This window comes from Drosophila mauritiana, chromosome 3R (genome assembly GCF_004382145.1).
Source record: "Drosophila mauritiana strain mau12 chromosome 3R, ASM438214v1, whole genome shotgun sequence".
Lineage (NCBI taxonomy): Eukaryota > Metazoa > Arthropoda > Insecta > Diptera > Drosophilidae > Drosophila > Drosophila mauritiana.
In genome coordinates this window covers 9,486,445-9,504,739 of record NC_046670.1, presented here as the reverse complement: position 1 = coordinate 9,504,739, position 18,295 = coordinate 9,486,445, and the positions used below count along the sequence as shown (strand labels likewise).

General features: G+C 42.8%; 1 protein-coding gene across 3 annotated transcripts in view; it reads right to left on the bottom strand.

Annotated features, from left to right (window-relative positions):
- Positions 1–2,623: 2,623 nt before the first annotated feature.
- Positions 2,624–18,295, bottom strand: part of LOC117142849 (Down syndrome cell adhesion molecule-like protein Dscam2) — a 35,816-nt gene continuing 20,144 nt past the window's right edge. The window contains exons 10-35 of one of the 3 annotated variants that reach the window (XM_033307084.1): positions 17,738–17,961; positions 16,019–16,146; positions 15,820–15,920; positions 15,299–15,503; positions 13,275–13,406; positions 13,053–13,202; positions 12,813–12,958; positions 12,329–12,464; positions 11,896–12,015; positions 11,369–11,521; positions 10,782–11,304; positions 10,179–10,389; positions 9,776–10,031; positions 9,543–9,686; positions 8,487–8,795; positions 8,255–8,410; positions 7,734–7,913; positions 7,111–7,485; positions 6,556–6,681; positions 5,475–5,790; positions 4,771–4,934; positions 4,345–4,593; positions 3,934–4,161; positions 3,539–3,803; positions 2,975–3,238; positions 2,624–2,900 (exon numbers count right to left, since the gene is read on the bottom strand). In XM_033307084.1, the coding sequence (XP_033162975.1) occupies positions 2,879–2,900; positions 2,975–3,238; positions 3,539–3,803; positions 3,934–4,161; positions 4,345–4,593; positions 4,771–4,934; positions 5,475–5,790; positions 6,556–6,681; positions 7,111–7,485; positions 7,734–7,913; positions 8,255–8,410; positions 8,487–8,795; positions 9,543–9,686; positions 9,776–10,031; positions 10,179–10,389; positions 10,782–11,304; positions 11,369–11,521; positions 11,896–12,015; positions 12,329–12,464; positions 12,813–12,958; positions 13,053–13,202; positions 13,275–13,406; positions 15,299–15,503; positions 15,820–15,920; positions 16,019–16,146; positions 17,738–17,961 (5,283 nt within the window). In that variant the 3' untranslated portion in view covers positions 2,624–2,878. Of the gene's footprint in view, positions 2,901–2,974; positions 3,239–3,529; positions 3,804–3,933; positions 4,162–4,344; positions 4,594–4,770; positions 4,935–5,474; positions 5,791–6,555; positions 6,682–7,110; positions 7,486–7,733; positions 7,914–8,254; positions 8,411–8,486; positions 8,796–9,542; positions 9,687–9,775; positions 10,032–10,178; positions 10,390–10,781; positions 11,305–11,368; positions 11,522–11,895; positions 12,016–12,328; positions 12,465–12,812; positions 12,959–13,052; positions 13,407–15,298; positions 15,504–15,819; positions 15,921–16,018; positions 16,147–17,737; positions 17,962–18,295 lie in introns of those variants that run through there. The other 2 variants (XM_033307083.1, XM_033307085.1) reach the window with 2 other exon arrangements.

Here is an 18,295-nt window from a genome sequence, read left to right as displayed (position 1 = left end):
AGGAAAATGGAAAAAGATCCAAATTTAAATGTTGCACATGTCCAAAGTATTACCTCAACTGCTTGCAATAGAAAAGGAACATGTCCATATAATTTATTTCACTTTCATAAACTATAATTAAAAATGTCAAAATATTCTAGAGTGTACTTTACTGCAGAGCCGTGTGTTTTCATGCGTAATTAGATGGCAATCGAAGCCACAGAGCGTAAGGCCTTGCCATAATTAATAGCAACAGAGCAGAAAAGCAGTCTTGCACAATGGCACAACATGCACTCCATTTCTGCTTTGATTACGAAAGTTCTTGTAAGGTATAAGGGGGGAGCTCCGAAAACTTTGCCTATCCAAATGCACACGCCTCCAAAATGTGTGGACTCCATAAACAGTTCGATACGTGAATTGTAGGCTTTGGGATTGGTTGTATGCTAATTAGCAGAAGTTTTGCGCTTGGCTTAGATTTAACAATCTAGGCATCGAGTTAAGTGCTTGGATTTCATTGGGGAGCAAATATCACTGGCATGAATCGAACCGTTTCGGCTTAAACTGAGTTTTCCGATGACTTTAACAATGAGTTGAAGTTGCCTGGCAACTCATTCCTTAATGCTGTTTAAGCTCATTTGTAAAATCATTTAATTCGAATAGTTTCCTGAACTTCAATATCTAAATGATTCAATACGTAAAAGGATATCAGATAACTTGGATTTATATTTTCGCCATTTTATAATAAGACTGCTATGTTTGTGTGAAACCAATACGCTTTTTAGGACACAGCTTTTCCTCATTTAAATTGAATGGCGTGCGGCTGAATGTCTCGTTTGCATTGTTAAGTGGCCATCGATGCGTATACGCAACATCCGATGCAAGCATTTATGCTTTACCTCTGTATGTTCCTCGAACTCTTTCGTAATCCCATTAGATTTGACTGGCTGTGTGTCACAATGCCACGCACACAAACAAGCACACAACTCGGATGTTACCTTACTGACATGACTTCAAAAAAGTTTGAAAACATTTGTGAAAATTGACAAAGTTTCAAGTCGGCAACAAACAGCTGGTAAACAGTGCAGCACCATGCCATGCATGTTTAATATCACTCTGAGTGAGCTGGTGCACCGTAAAAAATGATAATTAGTTTTTTAGTTTAGAAAATTACTATATTAAAAAATATATTTTCTTTACTTAAAAATATCGAAATCTTACTTGTACTTACTTTATTCCTCAAAGAAAGAATATGGAGTTTTCATTTCTAGCACTCTTTTTAATAGTATTTTTTTATTCTAGATCTTATTCCAGAAATGTGACTACAGCTTGATTGATTTTACTCAGATTTATGTACTTTTTCCAGTGTATCTGTGTGCTCGGTATGCGGTACTGGTGTGTCTGTGTGTCAAAAGCGTCTTGTGGTTGAGTTTACCTAGTGAAATTGAAGCCACATTGCGGCGACCATCGCCAACTCCAACTTCCACTGATTGCCTAAATGACGTGCGTTCTCCCTTGCCATCCGTGTATATTGCATCTCCCAGTGGGATTTGGTGATGGGATGGTAGGGAATGGAATGGCGGAGTTTGTCTGGATGGCGACCACTGGCTTGTGGTTAGACTGCACTGTATTTGATTGATTTGGTTTGCTCTCATTTGCTTGCATAAATATTTGCACAGCTCTGGAGCAGGGAGAGGAAATAGAATACTGACCAGATAAGTGGAGCATTTTTGCCCAACAGCCGGCTGGCATTGGGCAAATTTGGTTTTTAATGAAATTACCACAGTTTGATTTTGTTTATTTTTACACTTCTTTTATTTAATTGATTTGCCGTACTGGTTTTCGTTCACTGCCGCATCTCATCTCCGCATATATATTAATTTAGGTGTATTTCGTATGTATATATTTTACCTATGGTAGCAATACAATTTAATTGTTGATTATCTACTTTTAATTAAATTCCATAATTATTACTTTTCCAATAAATGCAGTAACAGATTTTTGTCAATTGTACAAATGAATGAAAAAGTCTCTCGAACAAACCAAATGACATCGATTAAATAGCCGGCATTTATGAGTGCTGCGAAAGTGTCAATCAAGTTACGCAGTTCATTAACCTGACATGCTTTTTGCATCAACGCGCACTTCAGAACAATTTAATTTATCACAACAAATTGAATTAAATATATGCGTGTGTATATATGTATATTGGTACTATTACTAGCTAGCAGATACAGTTCAACTCGTCTCGTAACGATTATCAGTTTAAATATCAATAGAAATCGCTGGCAACCTCAGTTGGGAGCATCAGTAATCAGTAGTCAGTTAGATCTCTATAGATATAGTCTCTAGATATAGTCTTTAATTTGCTCGATCGAGTGTGCGAGAACTTTGGGTGCCATCTTACAGACTAAATTCTTTATACACCACGTTTATGCGCTTGACTACTCGGCATGAAATTTAATTACTTTGGGGCTCTTAATTATAGCCACGATTTTATGACATTTGAAATTTGGAAACGAATCATTAATATTGCTCGTAATTAAAGAACAATAAAGTAACTGGTTAAAATGCTTCTTTTTTCTATAATCGTTCCCTGTGAGACCTTTTTTACTATTTACAGCTTTTTTTTATTTGCCACATGTCAGCCCTATAAACGTGGTAGTAGTGTACACTTATTGAACAACGCTTAAGATCTTAGCTAAATGCATTTAAATGCCACATTTCGTATGTCATCGTGTGTGTATTTTTCTGAGTGACACTGCCATGTACAGTGATCACTATTATACGTGTATCGTGTATTCTTGGCGCTCCTGCTCCTTCTTCTCGTGATACCTAGAGGTTCGCAGTACTGGTTAGTATTGGCTCAAGTTCAAGATCAAGAACAAGTTGAAGTTCAAGTTCAAGTTCGGGGTAGGTAGACGCTACAGGCATGCAACACAAGCTACGGTCAAGCACTTTGGGCGGCATTGTAATTTCAAAGCGTCATATACGTTACCTTGCCAACAGTGAGGTCAACTCCTCGCGGTCCATCTTGGCCAGCTGAGAGTCCCCGGTGCTCTCCATCACGCGCTGCACCTCCAGATCCAGCGCCCGCTGTTCCCGCTCGCAATCGCTGTGGTCGCCCGGTTCCCGGCCATCGTGGAATCCAGCCGGCGGGCGGAAACCACCTGAAAGGTCGGCTCCTGCTCCCGACCCCGCCATCGCGGCTATGGAGGCTGCCAGAGAGGCGGCGGTCTCCGCATCGACCTCACTGTCTAAACTAAAGATGGTCGAGGAATGTGGCTTTATAAGTTTGGGATCGAGAGAGTTTCTTGTAAGCTAGTCTAATCTTCAGTAGGCAAGACATTTACTTAATAAAAGCTAAATATAAACTTTAATATTGAGTCCAGAGTCTTAGTTGAAGACTGCGAGTTACTGGTATAATTTCATTATATAATTTCTTTTACATTTTATAAAAGCCCAAGTAAATATCTCGCCTAACTTTACAGCTACACATTTCGATCGTTTTTCTTGTCGCTAATTTAATTTGGATTTGTTAGGGTTTAGGTACCTGAACTACCTGTTGCTACTACCAGGGCACTTTCTTCGCTCCAACGTTTGGTTGCTGGGCTGCTGTGCCGCGCTTCCGTGCTTCCGGCTGCGCTGTCCGGCACTCCGCTTCTCGGCCGGCCCGTTGCCTCCACCGACGCCCTGTCCACCTCCACCACCCAAGCCCATGGCCATGCCCATCCCAAGGACGTGGCGTGGGGTGTTGTGGCGACGCTCGGGCGCCGGCGAGCCCTGGTCATTATTGGACTCGGTGCTGGAGTCCGGTCGGAACATATCTACAAAATTGCAAAAATATATATAAAGTATATATAAATAATATTTGTAAAATTATCATAACTGTTTAATTGGTCATGTAATGTTCGCAACGCGACCTGAATATGTCTGTCAAATATTACGTATACGCACCTACGACCGCCCGACCATCACTGCTGCGCGACGACTTGCATGGCACTCGGTAGGTGGGCATGTTGGAGAACTCGGTGCTGGGACTGATGCTCGTATCCGACTCCGATCCGGCCACCACTCCGCTGCAGGCTGCGCTGCTCTTGGCACTTCGTCCTCCGTTGGATTTCTTTGAGTGTCCTGCCTGCGAACCGGCCACTATGGTCATCGATTTGCTCAGCGTAGACTCATCTTAAATTTACAAGAAAACGCAACCAAGTGGATTGGATCACTAATTAATTTGCCTTCTAATATTTGTCAACTCTCTAGCCTCTAGCACTATAAAAAGTTGATAGGTTCTTGATAGTCATAAATTTCCTGTCACGCAATTAAAGCGGTAGGGTCAAATGATTTTAGATTTCCGATTTCACTCACCTTCCGTGTTGTAATAGCGCTGCTTGTGCCAGCTGGACTTGCTCTTCACGTGACCGAATCCCGAGCTGGGCAGGAGTGGGTAGGCGGTAGCGTTTAAGTTCTCCCCCTCCGGATGCCCGAAGGTTTTGAATTGCATGGTGTAATCGAGGGGCGTCTGAGCCGCCACGGCACGTGTGGGCGTCTTGGCAGGAGCCCCTGTCCGTCCGCCATTCACGCTGAACGTGGCATACGGTGAAATCTCGTACATTTCTAGGTGAGACACGCAAGCAAATAAGATTCTACATTCCACTCAGGAAGGATGGACTTTAAAAATGTTATAAATTGTTTTTTCTTTTATTTATTTAATAATTATAAAAGTGTGTTATAGGAGGTTTAATTGCCACCTTTAAGTAAAAGCACGTTTAGCTCCTGACTTAATCGACTTACCCGACTCATTTCCCTTGTCTACCGTTTTCACTGGCGAGGCACTGTACACCTGCTGATTCCGGCGATTTTCGTGGTCCTCCTTGTAGTCACCGGGTAAAGTCCTGGATTCGTAGCCCTCGGCAATGGGGCCGCATAGAGTGCGTCGATGTTTGATGGTCAGAGCTCTGGAAGTCGAAGGAAAGAAAATTATGACTTCATTACGACCTTAGTTGAAAAATAGGGCTATGCTTCTCTTATCCACTTCCGCTGCTAATAACTCAGAACAGGCTGTTTAGTATAAGTTGGTTAGCTAACTAACATTTTTAGATTTATTAAGAAACCCTTATAAACGAGATTAATATGAAATTTATTTTTTGTATGAGTGTGACATTAAGTGTAAGTCTTTATTGACTCACTATAATCTGCGCAAGTATCCATTAAAATATAAAAGGAAATCCTTTTGTTAAAATTCCTGATTCAATTCACTCGAGGCTTAAGGGGTATCTTTTTATAATGCCTGAAGAGCTCACGCTCGTTACTTTTCCATTCGCCTGCCAGAGAGTTAATAAATCCTTAATTAACATTCGCAAGCCATTACGACAAACGACTTCGTCCTGCACGGGCCTGAATTCCCAATTCAATTCCCTCTTTCCTCGGAAAAATCATGGGACCAGAACCACCCAGTCCAACCGCCCCCAATTCGCATAAGAGCCGGACGCACTTACATCGTTATGATGGAAACCGTGATGATGACGACGACAATTAGCGTTGCGAACCAATCACCGCTGGTCGGATTTGTTGAGTTTATCAGATTGTTCATCAAATCGTTTTCCGAGGGGAAAACCGATGGCGGCGGAATGGTGATGCCATCGATGTTCGTTGTGCTGAAATGATAATGCTCCGTCGTTTTTCCCGCATCGTTGGTGGCAGAGATTCGCAGCTGATACCACTTGGCAGGCAGAAAGTCGCAGAAGATTAAATTTTCACGGTTTTCCTCGGCGTTCGAAATATCCGATGTGACAACTGTCCACCGTATGTCGCCTAGGGGCAATGGCCGTTGGAAAACACACGCAAAGTACACACAAACACGTTCCGGAAAAAGAGAGATGGAAAAAAGGAAATTATGCATCATACGCCACGTTGCACGCGGCACGGACTACGGAATAAATTTGATAAATATTTATAAATACAAATGGCTGTAGATTGGTCAGTTAATTGAAAACAAAAATAATTATATTAACTGTATTTAATTTAAAGCAAATTAAACGTCAGCAACTGGGCGACACAAGGCCATTTGTGGCCGGAAGGATGACGTGTGGATACCCTTAATTAAGCAATTGCAAATTGTAATTAAAAGCTTGTTGAGGCGCGTGTTCTTGAAAAGAATGTTTTAAAATATGTGCGGTTAAAGATTATAAAATAACTGAACTTCAAAAAAAAAATTATTAATTTAATATTTTAAACGTCGAATACAAAAAAATCTCTCATTCCACACTTTTTAATTACTATAACATTTTATACGAACCATTAATAACAATTTAAATAAATTATTAAATTTAAATTATTATAATTATAAATTATTATTAAATTATAAATAAATTATACATTTTGGATTTTTGTAAAGATTTTAGTTATATCTGTTAACTTTATATAAATATTGGCTTTATATGGTTAATAACACGTTGTGATCTCCTTCTTCGGTTATAACACGGTATCATTTTTCAAGGACATGGGGCACACAATTCAGATGGAGAACGTGGCCATCTGAAATTTCCACCCATGCATTCATTACTAATTTGGACTCACCCAGCGGTCTGTGCTCGATGGAGAAATGATGAATGCTGCAGCCACCATTTTGCCACGATGACAGCTTCAAATTCACGCACGTCGCATTTGTGGCAATTAGTTCGTTGGCATTCGGAGCTTGAGAGGCTGCAAATGGAAATCGATAATGATAATGAAATGAAGGAAGGAAAATTGCCATGTTGAAGGTACTATGATAGTCAAAATAATAGAGCTATGATAATACAATAGTTATACAAATTAAAATAGAGTGGCAATGTCTCTAATATATTATTATCAACCTTTAAGTCCAAACAAAAAATACTTAATTAATATCTTCAATTAAATTTAAATCCTTTGTGTTTAAAATACCTTTGTGGCTCTGAGTAAAAATCTTGTATGCTTATTTAACATTGTATATATATTATTCGAACAAAAATTCAAAACTATTCATTTATTTTTTCCCATTTCCACTGTATGACTTCGACATGACCCTTCACCGAGTGCCATTTGTGGTCAACAGACGAAATTTGAATTCAGGACAGGACGACTGGGAATTGCCATCCAGTTCCGACTCACCTTTACCCTTGGTCCAGACGTTAATTTCCTCACTGGCCACCCCGGAGCCAACCATGTTGTGTGCGGACATTTTTATAATGTACTGATTTCCGCACTTCAATCCCGAGATCGTAAAGGCATTATTCTCGGGCAGCAGCTCCGTGATGGACCAGCTCTCTCCGGCCGTGTGGTACGATATGGTGTATCCCTGCAGCGGAGCTCCCCCATCGTCGGGGGCATCCCAGCTCACGCGAATGCTGTCGGCGGAAGCGTACTGCACGATGATTTGCGGTGCGCTCGGTGGCTTCATGGCAATCACCTGGTACTGGATCTCATCACTGCCGAACAGATTGTTCGCCGTACATGTATAATTTCCGGAGAGGCTGCCTTCGACGCCTGCAAAGGGTAACGAGGAAATGGAAAAATCAGTTGTAAATCTATATAAGGAAAAACCTTTTATTAGCTTATAGTTAGACTAATTTAATAAGCTTTTAATAAACTTTGTTTTAACACCACCCTGCCAAATATGAACTAATCCCCTGTGGCCATATAAATATTTATTATTATTTAGCTATTGAATTGCAAATTTAGTTATCTGATACTGGCTTCGAAATATATTTATTATAATTTGAGTTATCACTTACGGTGAATCTTCAGGTTGCCCTCGTTGGTCACCTCGTAAAAAGGACTAAATGTGACGGGACGATCGCGGGTTAGCCATCGTGCGCGGGGTGTGGGATTGCCCACCGCCAGGCATTCCAACACCAGTCCAGTGCCCACCGCCTTGCGCACCACCTGACCAAAGGAGGCGATTCTGGCGGGAGCTGAAACGGGGGAAATGCCGAGGAAAACACAAAATGAACAACAGAAAGGCAGGACATTTAGTTAGGTGAGCGAAATTAAAATGTTGCGGCTGGTGCGGCTTTTCGCTCGCACGCTGAATAAATGTCAATTTTTAATTAAAGCGACATTTACCGGCTCATTTATACACGTACACTCGGAAAAAACACTCATTTCTTTTGTAAATAGTTTGGCTTTATATATACAAATATTATTTTATGCATGTTTTTTAAATGGTCCATTGAAATCGAACTCTGGTCTGGTTCTCCGAGTGCATGCGTGCAAATATTTGTATGTATATTGTATTTATCTGGGTGCAACCTACCTCGCGTATTGGTGGCCTGGGCGATCACAGATGTGGGCTCCCCTTCGCCCACGGATGTCGACGCCGAAACCCAGAATTCGTACATTTGATTCTCGGCCAGGCTGCGTGACTCGAATGTCACCGGATACCCGTTCTCGTCGACACGCACCATGTGAGCTGGACCGGGCGAAAAAATTAAATGTCAGTATGCATTTCAGCGCCCCGCGCTGGTCGCCATTTCTTTGAAACTTACTCTTAGCCTGGCCTTTGCGACCCGCCTCCCTGGAATAAACCGTGTAGTGCGAAATGATCCCATTGCGATTTTTCGGCGTGAGCCAGGAAATCAAAATCGAATCTGCCGTCAGGGCTGCTGCCTTAATGGCCGCCGGTGCATCGGGCACGTCGTCATCCGTCTGGCAGAAAAGCGGATGACTGGCCAGGCCATCGCCAGTAGCTGTGTAGGCCAGGACGCGGATCGAGTAGTTGCTGGCCTTGTGTAGTGTATGCAGGTACGTCTCCAGGTTCGATGTGCGCTTGATCTCCAGCTTGGCGGGAAAATCAACTGGTAGAAAATAATAAGAATATAGGGCAAATATAGTACAGAAGGATCTGTTCCTAAAGATATTCCCTAATAAATTCCGTACGATACATAAATTCTAAAGGCAAAAAGTGTTTTTCTTAAGCTTCTGCTGTTAAGATGTCTATCATACAAGCTTTTATCTTAATCCTCTTTCTTCAAAATTAAACAGAAATATCTTTGCAACTTTGTTAATTTTAACGAACACACCAAATCCATGCAGCGCCAGTTGGCGTTATTGATTTGATGAGATTTGAAAAATCAGTGCCAAAATCAACAACTTGCAGTGTCATCAATGGGCCCCAGCGCCAACCCATTGAACCCTACGCCAAAACCAATAAAGTTGAGCAACTCTCTTCACCCTTTCGCCTCCCTCGACCACTTCATCCTGGCACATCTTGCTGCCTGGATATCGTATCATATCTATAGCTGTTTGCACAGCGCTCTCAGGCTCCGGCAATATCAACAAAATCAGCGTCATAAAGTGCCAACTGCAAACTGACGCAGCTGTAGTAAGTGGGGGTATACAGCAGTGGCTAAAATAGTAGCAGCCAGAACTCAAATTGTACTTTTTCCTTTGATTTTTTATAAATTATATATATACCTTTTCGTAAGATTGTGTTGCTCATTTAAATATTTAAATATTTTGGATATAAATTTACATTCGTATTTAGTGTTGGATTGTTTAAACCTATAATTGTGACCATTATTGCGCTTGCCGCATATACTCACTTTGATGCACAATCGGGCGATATAAAATTTTATAGCCCTGTATAATGCCGCCGTGGAACTGCAGCGGAGGCTCCAGCCACGAAATCTTCAGACTCTGCGATGACAGGGCGGTGCAGTTGACGTTCTGTGGCGCTGCCTCGGGAACTGGAAAAAGATTGAGATACACATGCCGCGTATTGCAATACATGTATGCATAGTGTCTGCGCATCGGTCTCATTAGCTTCTCAACCCACCTCCCTCCGCGGTCGTTCCAAAGATGGCTGCACTCCAAGGACCGGATCCGAAGCTGTTCATCGCTCGTATGGTGACCGCATAGCGGGTGTACTTCCGGAGACCCCTCAAAGTCGCCTTAGTTGTCGCCCACCCGCTGACAATCGTGGACTTCAGCGAACTGTTCACCACGCTGATGAAGTTGATATTCTGCTTTTCCTCGCTGCAGTTCACAGTGTAGCCGATGAGCTCGCCGTTCCAGGATTCCCGCGGCGGTATCTGCAATTAGGTGGTGCAGATGCAGCAAATTACATAATGAGGTAAAAGTGTAGGAACTATTTTATCGTAACTTACAAATTAAGTTCTTAGTCATTAATTCCATATCGACCTTTCTTTCACAAGTGCATCAATAGACCCGACACTCACCTGCCAGGTAACAATCAGCTCGCTCTCCCCACCCGTCTGCACCTGCACATTGGAGGGGGCCTCGGTGGGCGCCTCCTCCTGGGTCTTGAGGACAATGGCCTCGGTGTAAGCACTCCGCTCGATTTCGTTGATGGCCTGCATGCGAATCAGGAAGGTGGTCGCGGGGGTCAGACCTGCCACAATGGCGCTCTCTCGCAGGTCGCTGTCATAGCTGTCCCAAAGGGCAAACAAAAGGGGCGATACAGAGAAAAACGCAAACATAAGCGCTATAATAGTTCACTTTCATTTTTTATGGAAATGTTTTTGATAAGGTAGGTGTGTGCGTCTAATAATTAACTTAAATGGAAGACTACTGACTATCTGTTATTATGAATTTCAAACTAATTCAAAATCATAATATTTTTTTAATGCAAGAGTGAAATAGTAACTTTTAGTCCTATTATTGAACTGGTCCTTTAAACATATATATTACAAATTAAAAATGCTATTTCAAAATAAAATAGGACATAATAATGCAATAATATGCATTGATAGTATGGCGCCTATTTTTAAAGTGTAGGAGGAAACTGTGGTGCCAAAAATATTTCTAGCATGAACACATACCTGCGACTAATGCTCGTCGACGGCAGGCTGACGTTGATGACGTTCTGCCCATTCCAATCCCCTCCAGCTGCGGCCAGGGAACCATGGGACTGTAGGTACTTTAAAGCCTGGTACTGCACCAGATAGCTGAGCACGGGCGAGTTTCCATCGAAGGGTCGACGCCAGCTAAGCTTCACTGTACGCGAACCCACCTCGAAGATCTCCAGATGGGAAGGCGTATCTGGGCGCTCCTGAACAGCGAGGAATATAATCTGCTCCGCCCTTCCGTAGGGATTCTCCGCTATGCATCGGTATACTCCGGAGTCGTGGCGGTCCGAGTGACCAATGGTCAGCTGGGAGTCCACGCCCTTTTCCGTTTTCATCTCCGCTATGCTAAACCGGAAGTTATTCAGATCAATGCGTCCGTTATTCTGCGTCCAACCAATTGTGATGGGTTCGTCGCCCTTGGCATGACAGTCCAAGGTCACGGGATCGTTGCGACGGGAACTTATGTTACGGGCAGATTGCTCGAATCGTGCGGGTTCTAGATGGGCGGATTTAATTATTAAGCCATTACTTCTCCCAATGAAATTTTTATCTGCCATTACCATTCACATTTATACGAATGGTCTTTTTGAGACCAGCTCCGATTTCATTGGTTGCCTGGCACATATAATAACCCTCATCATTGTCCGTCGCCAGATTTAATAGCAGTGAGTGATTACGCATACTCAGGGGCTTAAAGTCCTTTGACCCTTTGCCTACACAGATGAAAATGTTGTTTCGTATTTAATTACAAATGGTATGAAATAATAAATCGTTCATAATTGTATAAAATACTAACACACTATTTCTTTAAGTTATTTTGAGTATGAATATTAACACAAAAATGAGAAAATGTTGATTTAAAATATTTGGAATTTCTGAAAGAATTTCTGATTTATTTTTTAATTAATTGGTTTTCCTTTTCTTTTTTTTTCTTTTTGTATAAGTCTGTCAGCAAAGTCTCGAAATGTTAATTGATTGAACAGAGTGGGCGGTTCCTAGAGGACAGCATCCACTTGGCCTCCTTGAACCCATTTAATGAACTGTATACGGAATCCAAGCCAGCTGGGACTGGGATTGGCAAACTTACCCTGCCCTTTGAACCAGGTAATAGTCGGAATCGGATATCCTTCCGCCTCACAATTTATCGATATTGTGTTGCCCAGCATAATGGCCGTGTCCATGGGCTCGTAGCTCCAGCGGGGCGCCACTGAAACGTGACCGGGCCACAGGGCGAATGCGTAACGAACGGAATGGCATGGAATAGAGAACAACGAAAACGGCAACAAAATTAACAACTCTCGGCCCGTGTGCATGTGTATCTTTGTTTTGATGGCCAAAAAAAGGGGCAAACTTCGCAGCCAACGGCGCACAAATCCTGTGTGATTTATTTAGAAACAGCAGCGCATCGCTTCAATGGACCCAGACACACACATACAACCAGCATCGCATTCCAACCCATCTGGAATCCGGAATCCCGAGTCCTGAATCCTAAATCCTCTCCAGGCTCCCCACCCACTCACCTCGCACCTGCAGCTCAGCCGTGTAGTTCACCTTGGCAGCAGCGTTGCTGGCATAGCAGGTGTACTTGCCACTGTGCCTCGCACTGATATCCTTGAAGACCAGCAGCGAGTAGAACTCCTCCTTCTTCTCGGTAATCTTGTAAATTGAAAGAAACACAAGTAAGATGGGAGCTTTGGATATTACAGACTATTGGATACCCAGTTACACCATTAAAACATATAGTTTTCAACAAAATATATGCAATAAGTCCACAATTCTTAACCCTAACAAAAAGCTTTAACCAAGTACTAAAACCAAAAATATAAAAGCAGAACAGAACAGAAAAGCAGCAGCTAATGAAAAGTGGCATTTAAACGCTGCAATCGTAAGCCCTTTTAAAAATCGAAGTACAGACTGGCAGAAAGTCTACCGGGTATTTCCGGAATAGCAAGGACAAAAATATCCAGGAAACTTTTTCGTTGCACTTCAGAGTGACAGGCTTACCTGCAAACTGCTTGGGATGGAGCTGTCGTCCTTCTTCCAGCTGAAGTAGATGGGCATGTCGCCGGAGGAGACCGCACAGGTGATTTGGGCCCGTCCGCCCTCCTGCAGATTCTTGGGGAACTTGAAGGGCTCGATGACGGGCGGACCTTGATGAGCGATTAGCCGCCAGACATTAATGTCGCTCGAAAGGAGCAAAATAAAAGGGACATCGCCAAGGAGCCGACAGTCCTCTCTACTTACTGTTCACATTCAGCTGCATGTCCCGGCGCGCCTCCTCGCCAGCCCGACTCCTTACGATGCACGTGTATATGCCCTGATCCCGACCCGGCTCCACATTCTTGATGACCAGCTGCCCTCCGTCGGCCACCGAAGCCAGTTCGTAGTGGTTGCCTGGTTGTGCGGTTGGACAATAATGTGTTAGACCCTCAGGACTCCGAGTTCTCCCCCTGCAATTTGTCTTACTCGTTGTCAATTCCTGGTGCGCCTTCTCCCATCTAATTTGCTCGACGGGATAACCGGCAAACGGACAGTGCACAATTATATCCTCGCCCGCAACGGCTTTAATCGGTCCAATGGCTCTCACATACGGAGGTCCTGCAAGTATGCAGTGGAAAAATTAAGTATTCACTTGTTCGCCATAAATATTAATTAAATTGTATGGATTAATAAATAATTTGGTTCACAATGTGACCCCATTTTTACAATATTATTTATCCGGCAAAAGATTTCGATAACCAGATAAGAAATGTACTATTAGTTTATTCCTTAATTTAAATAAATTATAATATTAGTTCCTCTATACTTAATTGGAGTATATTGCAGATAGATAGTTTGATTATTGATACAATTGCTTTGGCAGTTAGGCCCGTAAACATTATTTACGCAAATTATTTTAGGTGTGTGTGCTTATTTAGGGGCATTGTGAAATTTATTAAATTAGTTACAAAATGCAATTAGGCGGGAATACGGTACGAATGCTGAATAATTCCAATTATATTCGTTTGGCGCACATGCGACGTTAGTACATAAAGTGCAGATGCTGCGGCAAGATGTGCATGTGTGTGTGTGTGCCTGTGCATTTTTAGTGCTGCTAATGCAACTCGTTGCATGGGTGAATGCGTTGCATAAATTGCAATATTCATAATTAAACAGGCGAACCGAAGCCTGTGGCTTCATCAGTCCTCAACAGGCCGAAGTGTGTGTGAGTGTGAGCTGGGCGTTGCGGACTGTGGGCGTGACCAGAGTGTATCAGCTTGTGGCTTGAACTGTTCATAATCGAAATCATTTTATCATTATTATCTCGGCAAAAATCGCGTAGTGAAGGATGAGCGAAGCCACCAGCGCCAAAAGGACTATTGATTGTCCACTACGGAGGACGCATCCCATCGGTGGTGATATGTACTCAATCACATATATCCCAGCATCTTCAACCTCTGCCCGTAGGTACCTAATTTGATTTTCAATTTGATTCTGGTGAAATCTCCTCGCTGCAGGGCAGCATTCAAAACATCATCATTTATCATCAATACGCACGCCCACTTAAATATCAAGTATACGCACACTGAGACTCAAGCTGCCTTTGCTCCATCATCAATCATTCGGCATATAGGGCGTATGATTTATATCTGTCCCACATCCACTCGCTTATGCATTATTAACACATTAAGATTACGCTCTCGGAACTGCTTACAATACGCAAAAGCTCAGCAGTCAAGAGAATCTTTCAGACGTCGAAGCAAAAGTGGAGGGCACTCTTATCGTCTGATACTCGTATATTTGTGCAGTTTATACGCCGATGTGACAGTGATTATCCTGCCAGATACTCAGGCATTCGCCAGGCAATTCGCACTCTTAAACTTGTTAGCAATGCCATCAGTTCACTCAGAGAAATATTCAAATTGAATTTGAAATATAACTTCAAGTTTGGTAATACTGAATAGCCAACAAACTAAAATATTTGATGAATGGAATCAAACTTTGCTTTTACGTTACAGGTTTATTTACCTATACAATAAGAACAATGTATGTACTTAGGAATTTTTCTCGGTGTATCCATGTGCTCTATTTCTTGCGACATGATTGAACTGAAAGCAACATCGTCATCGGCTTTCTTGTTGCTTTTGTTGCCAATGTCTCTGCCCCAGGAGATTTTCTTTGACGCGCAGCCAAGCATTTTCCCCATGAATAGCGGAGTTATTTTCCCCATATCATGAACTCCTTTCGCCACGATGTTTTTGTTTCGTTGCCTTGGCATTATTTCCAATCAGCTGCCGTTTCGATTGCCGATTTTGAAGCTTCTCGGGTAGCAAAGTTCGCGGCCCAGACTCGGCGTCTTTTGTGATTTGCATTGTTTGGCCAGCGCACAAAGGACGCCTTTCGGCGGCTTTTGCGATAACAAAACGGACGCGCAGAAACCCATTTTGTGGGACACAATTAAGGCGACCGGGTGTGGGTAATTGATTTTCCGAGCCAATTTATCAACTCACCGTAAACATTCAACCTGGCCGAGTGCTGAACGCTGCCCATCGAATTGCTGGCCACGCACTTGTAGAGACCACCGTCGTCCGGACGCACGTGCGAGATATTTAAATGGCTTATCACATCGCCAGACATATCGACAAATTGCCCGATCGCGAACCGATGATGCAGCGATACGTCCATGATGGGCTGCGAGTCCAGCAGCCAGGCGAACTGCAATGAGATGGAGGTGGACACCGCAAAAATCAATAGCAGCTCGAAGAGTGGCCTCCAACGGGAGGGCAATCATTTCCGGGCTTAACCAGGGGGTAGCATTTTGTGGAAGCACGCGGAGAAATACATACTTATGTAAATAAATAAATAAATAATATTTAAAATAAAGTAAATAACATATGTGCTTATTTAGCTTAAAATTATTTCTTTTTTTATTTTGCATATATCATATGAATAATTTTTTTCAGTGCTTGCTTGTGCGTTACAATAATGCATAATAAGGCCAATAAAGCATTTGAGAGTGTGCTCTACTCACTTGTGGAGGCGGCGAACCGCTGGCGGAGCACTTAAGCGATGTTAATGGCCCGGGACGAACGTTCTGCTCAATGAAGGTGTAAATCAATTCCGGCACAGTGTCTGCGAAATAACGTGAAAAAGCGGGATGGGGTTGAAACGAAGCCGTGATAAATGCCACAACTCCGCGTCATAAACTATGCACTCCGATGTCAACTTACCGCCCAACTTCAACTCAGCCATCGCCTGGGCACTGGCGCGTTGGTTTTCCACGAGGCACTGATAGACGCCGCGATCCCGCCGTCCAACGTTTTGGACCAGGAGCGAGCTCTTCGACAGGAAGCGTATGCTGCCGGGGGGACAAAAGGGGTTAGGGTTAGCGCAAGGGTTAAGGGTTTGCTCGGGAAAAAGTGTTAAAAATGCCGAGCTTGGCAGGCAAGCTTCTATTGCTGAAAACTGACAACGTTGCACAAAAAGGGAAGCGGCGGACCCACAATTTGCCATAAAACAGGCACATGAGTGCACTGACAGAAAAATATGGCACGAATTATGTAAACCCTGCTGAAAGGGACTAAATATTCTATAAATTTGTTAGAGAGTGGGCAGAAACTTTGGCTTGAAAGGATATTATACCCATTAAATAACGTCCTTTAACGTTAAGTTTGTTTCCCTTGACGAATTAACATCCTTTGTTTTCTTTAAGTGCAAAGGATGTTTGTGTGCTTTTGTGTTGGCTCGTTCGGGCAAAATTTGTTATTTATTTTATTAGCATAAGCATAAAAATTTCTGCTTGATTTGTAATGCTGATTCGCTCGGTCTCCCATTACACATTCTCAATTCGCATGCTTATCCTTTGGGCGGTTTTTCTTGGCCAACAGCTGGCCAGGCTGATATATTTACATATGTAGATATGGCTATATATACAACGTTAGGTACGCACTTACATACGTATGTATATAGAGAAGTATGTACATACATGCGTTTGGAGCATGCGATGTTTGTTTTTGCCGGCCGAATTGTTTGCCAGCTGCTGCTGTACAAATTTTGCGTGCGAATTTAGTTTGCCTTCGGTTTTGCTCTGGCCCAGGCCCCTCCTGCCAACGTATTATGCTGATTTCATGTAATTTGCATTAAATTATCAAGATGTGTCCAGGCCATTCGGGCGAAAATATGCACAAAGCAAAGGATTTCTCCCAGAGGCCTAGGTAAGCAATGCCAGGATTTGCATAAATTAGTCAGAAAGGACGAATTGGCGAGGGCGGCAGAGGGCTTGATTAAAAATAATGTATCTCCTGCTAGCTGTGAGGCATGCTGCAAACTAATTGCAAAACCAATCGACGCAAAACTGTTCACAAATATTTATGCAGCTGCATTAACAGCGCCAACAATCAAAATCTTTTGAGCACTGACCTTATACACATTTTTTTCTATGGTCTCGCTTTTTCCAACCAAAACAGGCCAGAGCTTTTAAACAATCAACTGAGCTGAACTGAACTGAACTCAACTGGACTCGACTCCACGGAAATTTGAATGTCGGGGGGTTGCAGTAAAAATACAAAAATCCCCCGCCAGTCGACACCAACCCACGTTCATCAATAGTAATAATAATAACAGTAACAATAAAACATTTTCGCCGGTCGAAATGCCCTAACAACGGCGGAGCGTAATCTATGGACTTTTTCCACGCTCCTGTTTGTTTTCCATTTTTTATTTCATATTTTCGGTGTGGTCGGAAGGCTTTTCGCAACTGGCGAAAAACTGATATAAATCGAAATCGGCAATACAGCGTTGCATGCCTGTCTCTCTGAATGTCTGTCTGTCTGTCTGACTGTCTGCCCCGTTGTTCCTATTTCACACAATCCCCAGTGGAGCCCGGCCGTGAAAGCCCCAATACCCAATTCCAGAGATGTATGTATATTTTGGGCTACGGCTATACTTACTTATCCCTGCCGGTGGTGAGTGCATTATTCGCCTGCAGCGGTTTGCCGTTGTGCATCCAGTCGATGGCATCGATCGCTGAACCCGTTGTCGTACAATTGAAATTCGCCGTTCCGCCCGAATTGACAATTTGAACTTGCGGCAATATATGCACGGACACATACGAATTGACACTGAGTCGGATCTCGATGCGCTGCTCCCCAAACTGATTCGAGGCCTGGCAAATCTGCAAAGGGAGCGGAGGGGGTTTAGATGGATTAGGGGAAAGCCTCGGAAAATTAGAAGGAATACAGTCGCACTTCTATAGCCAGTAATGTGTAGAGGAATATGGCATTTTCCAGATTTTTATATTTCCGATAAATATTATTTATTGGGTTTAATGCAGCAAAAAGTTCAATCGAACTATAAATTTACAGTAATCGGTTTATATGGCCAACTAAAAACATCTTAGATTGCAATGCTTGTCATATGCACTTCTTAAGCATGAATACAAACTGTTTGGAGGGAAGAACCTAATCAGCATGCCCAGCCTTTATGGTGAAAATGTTACAATCGCATGA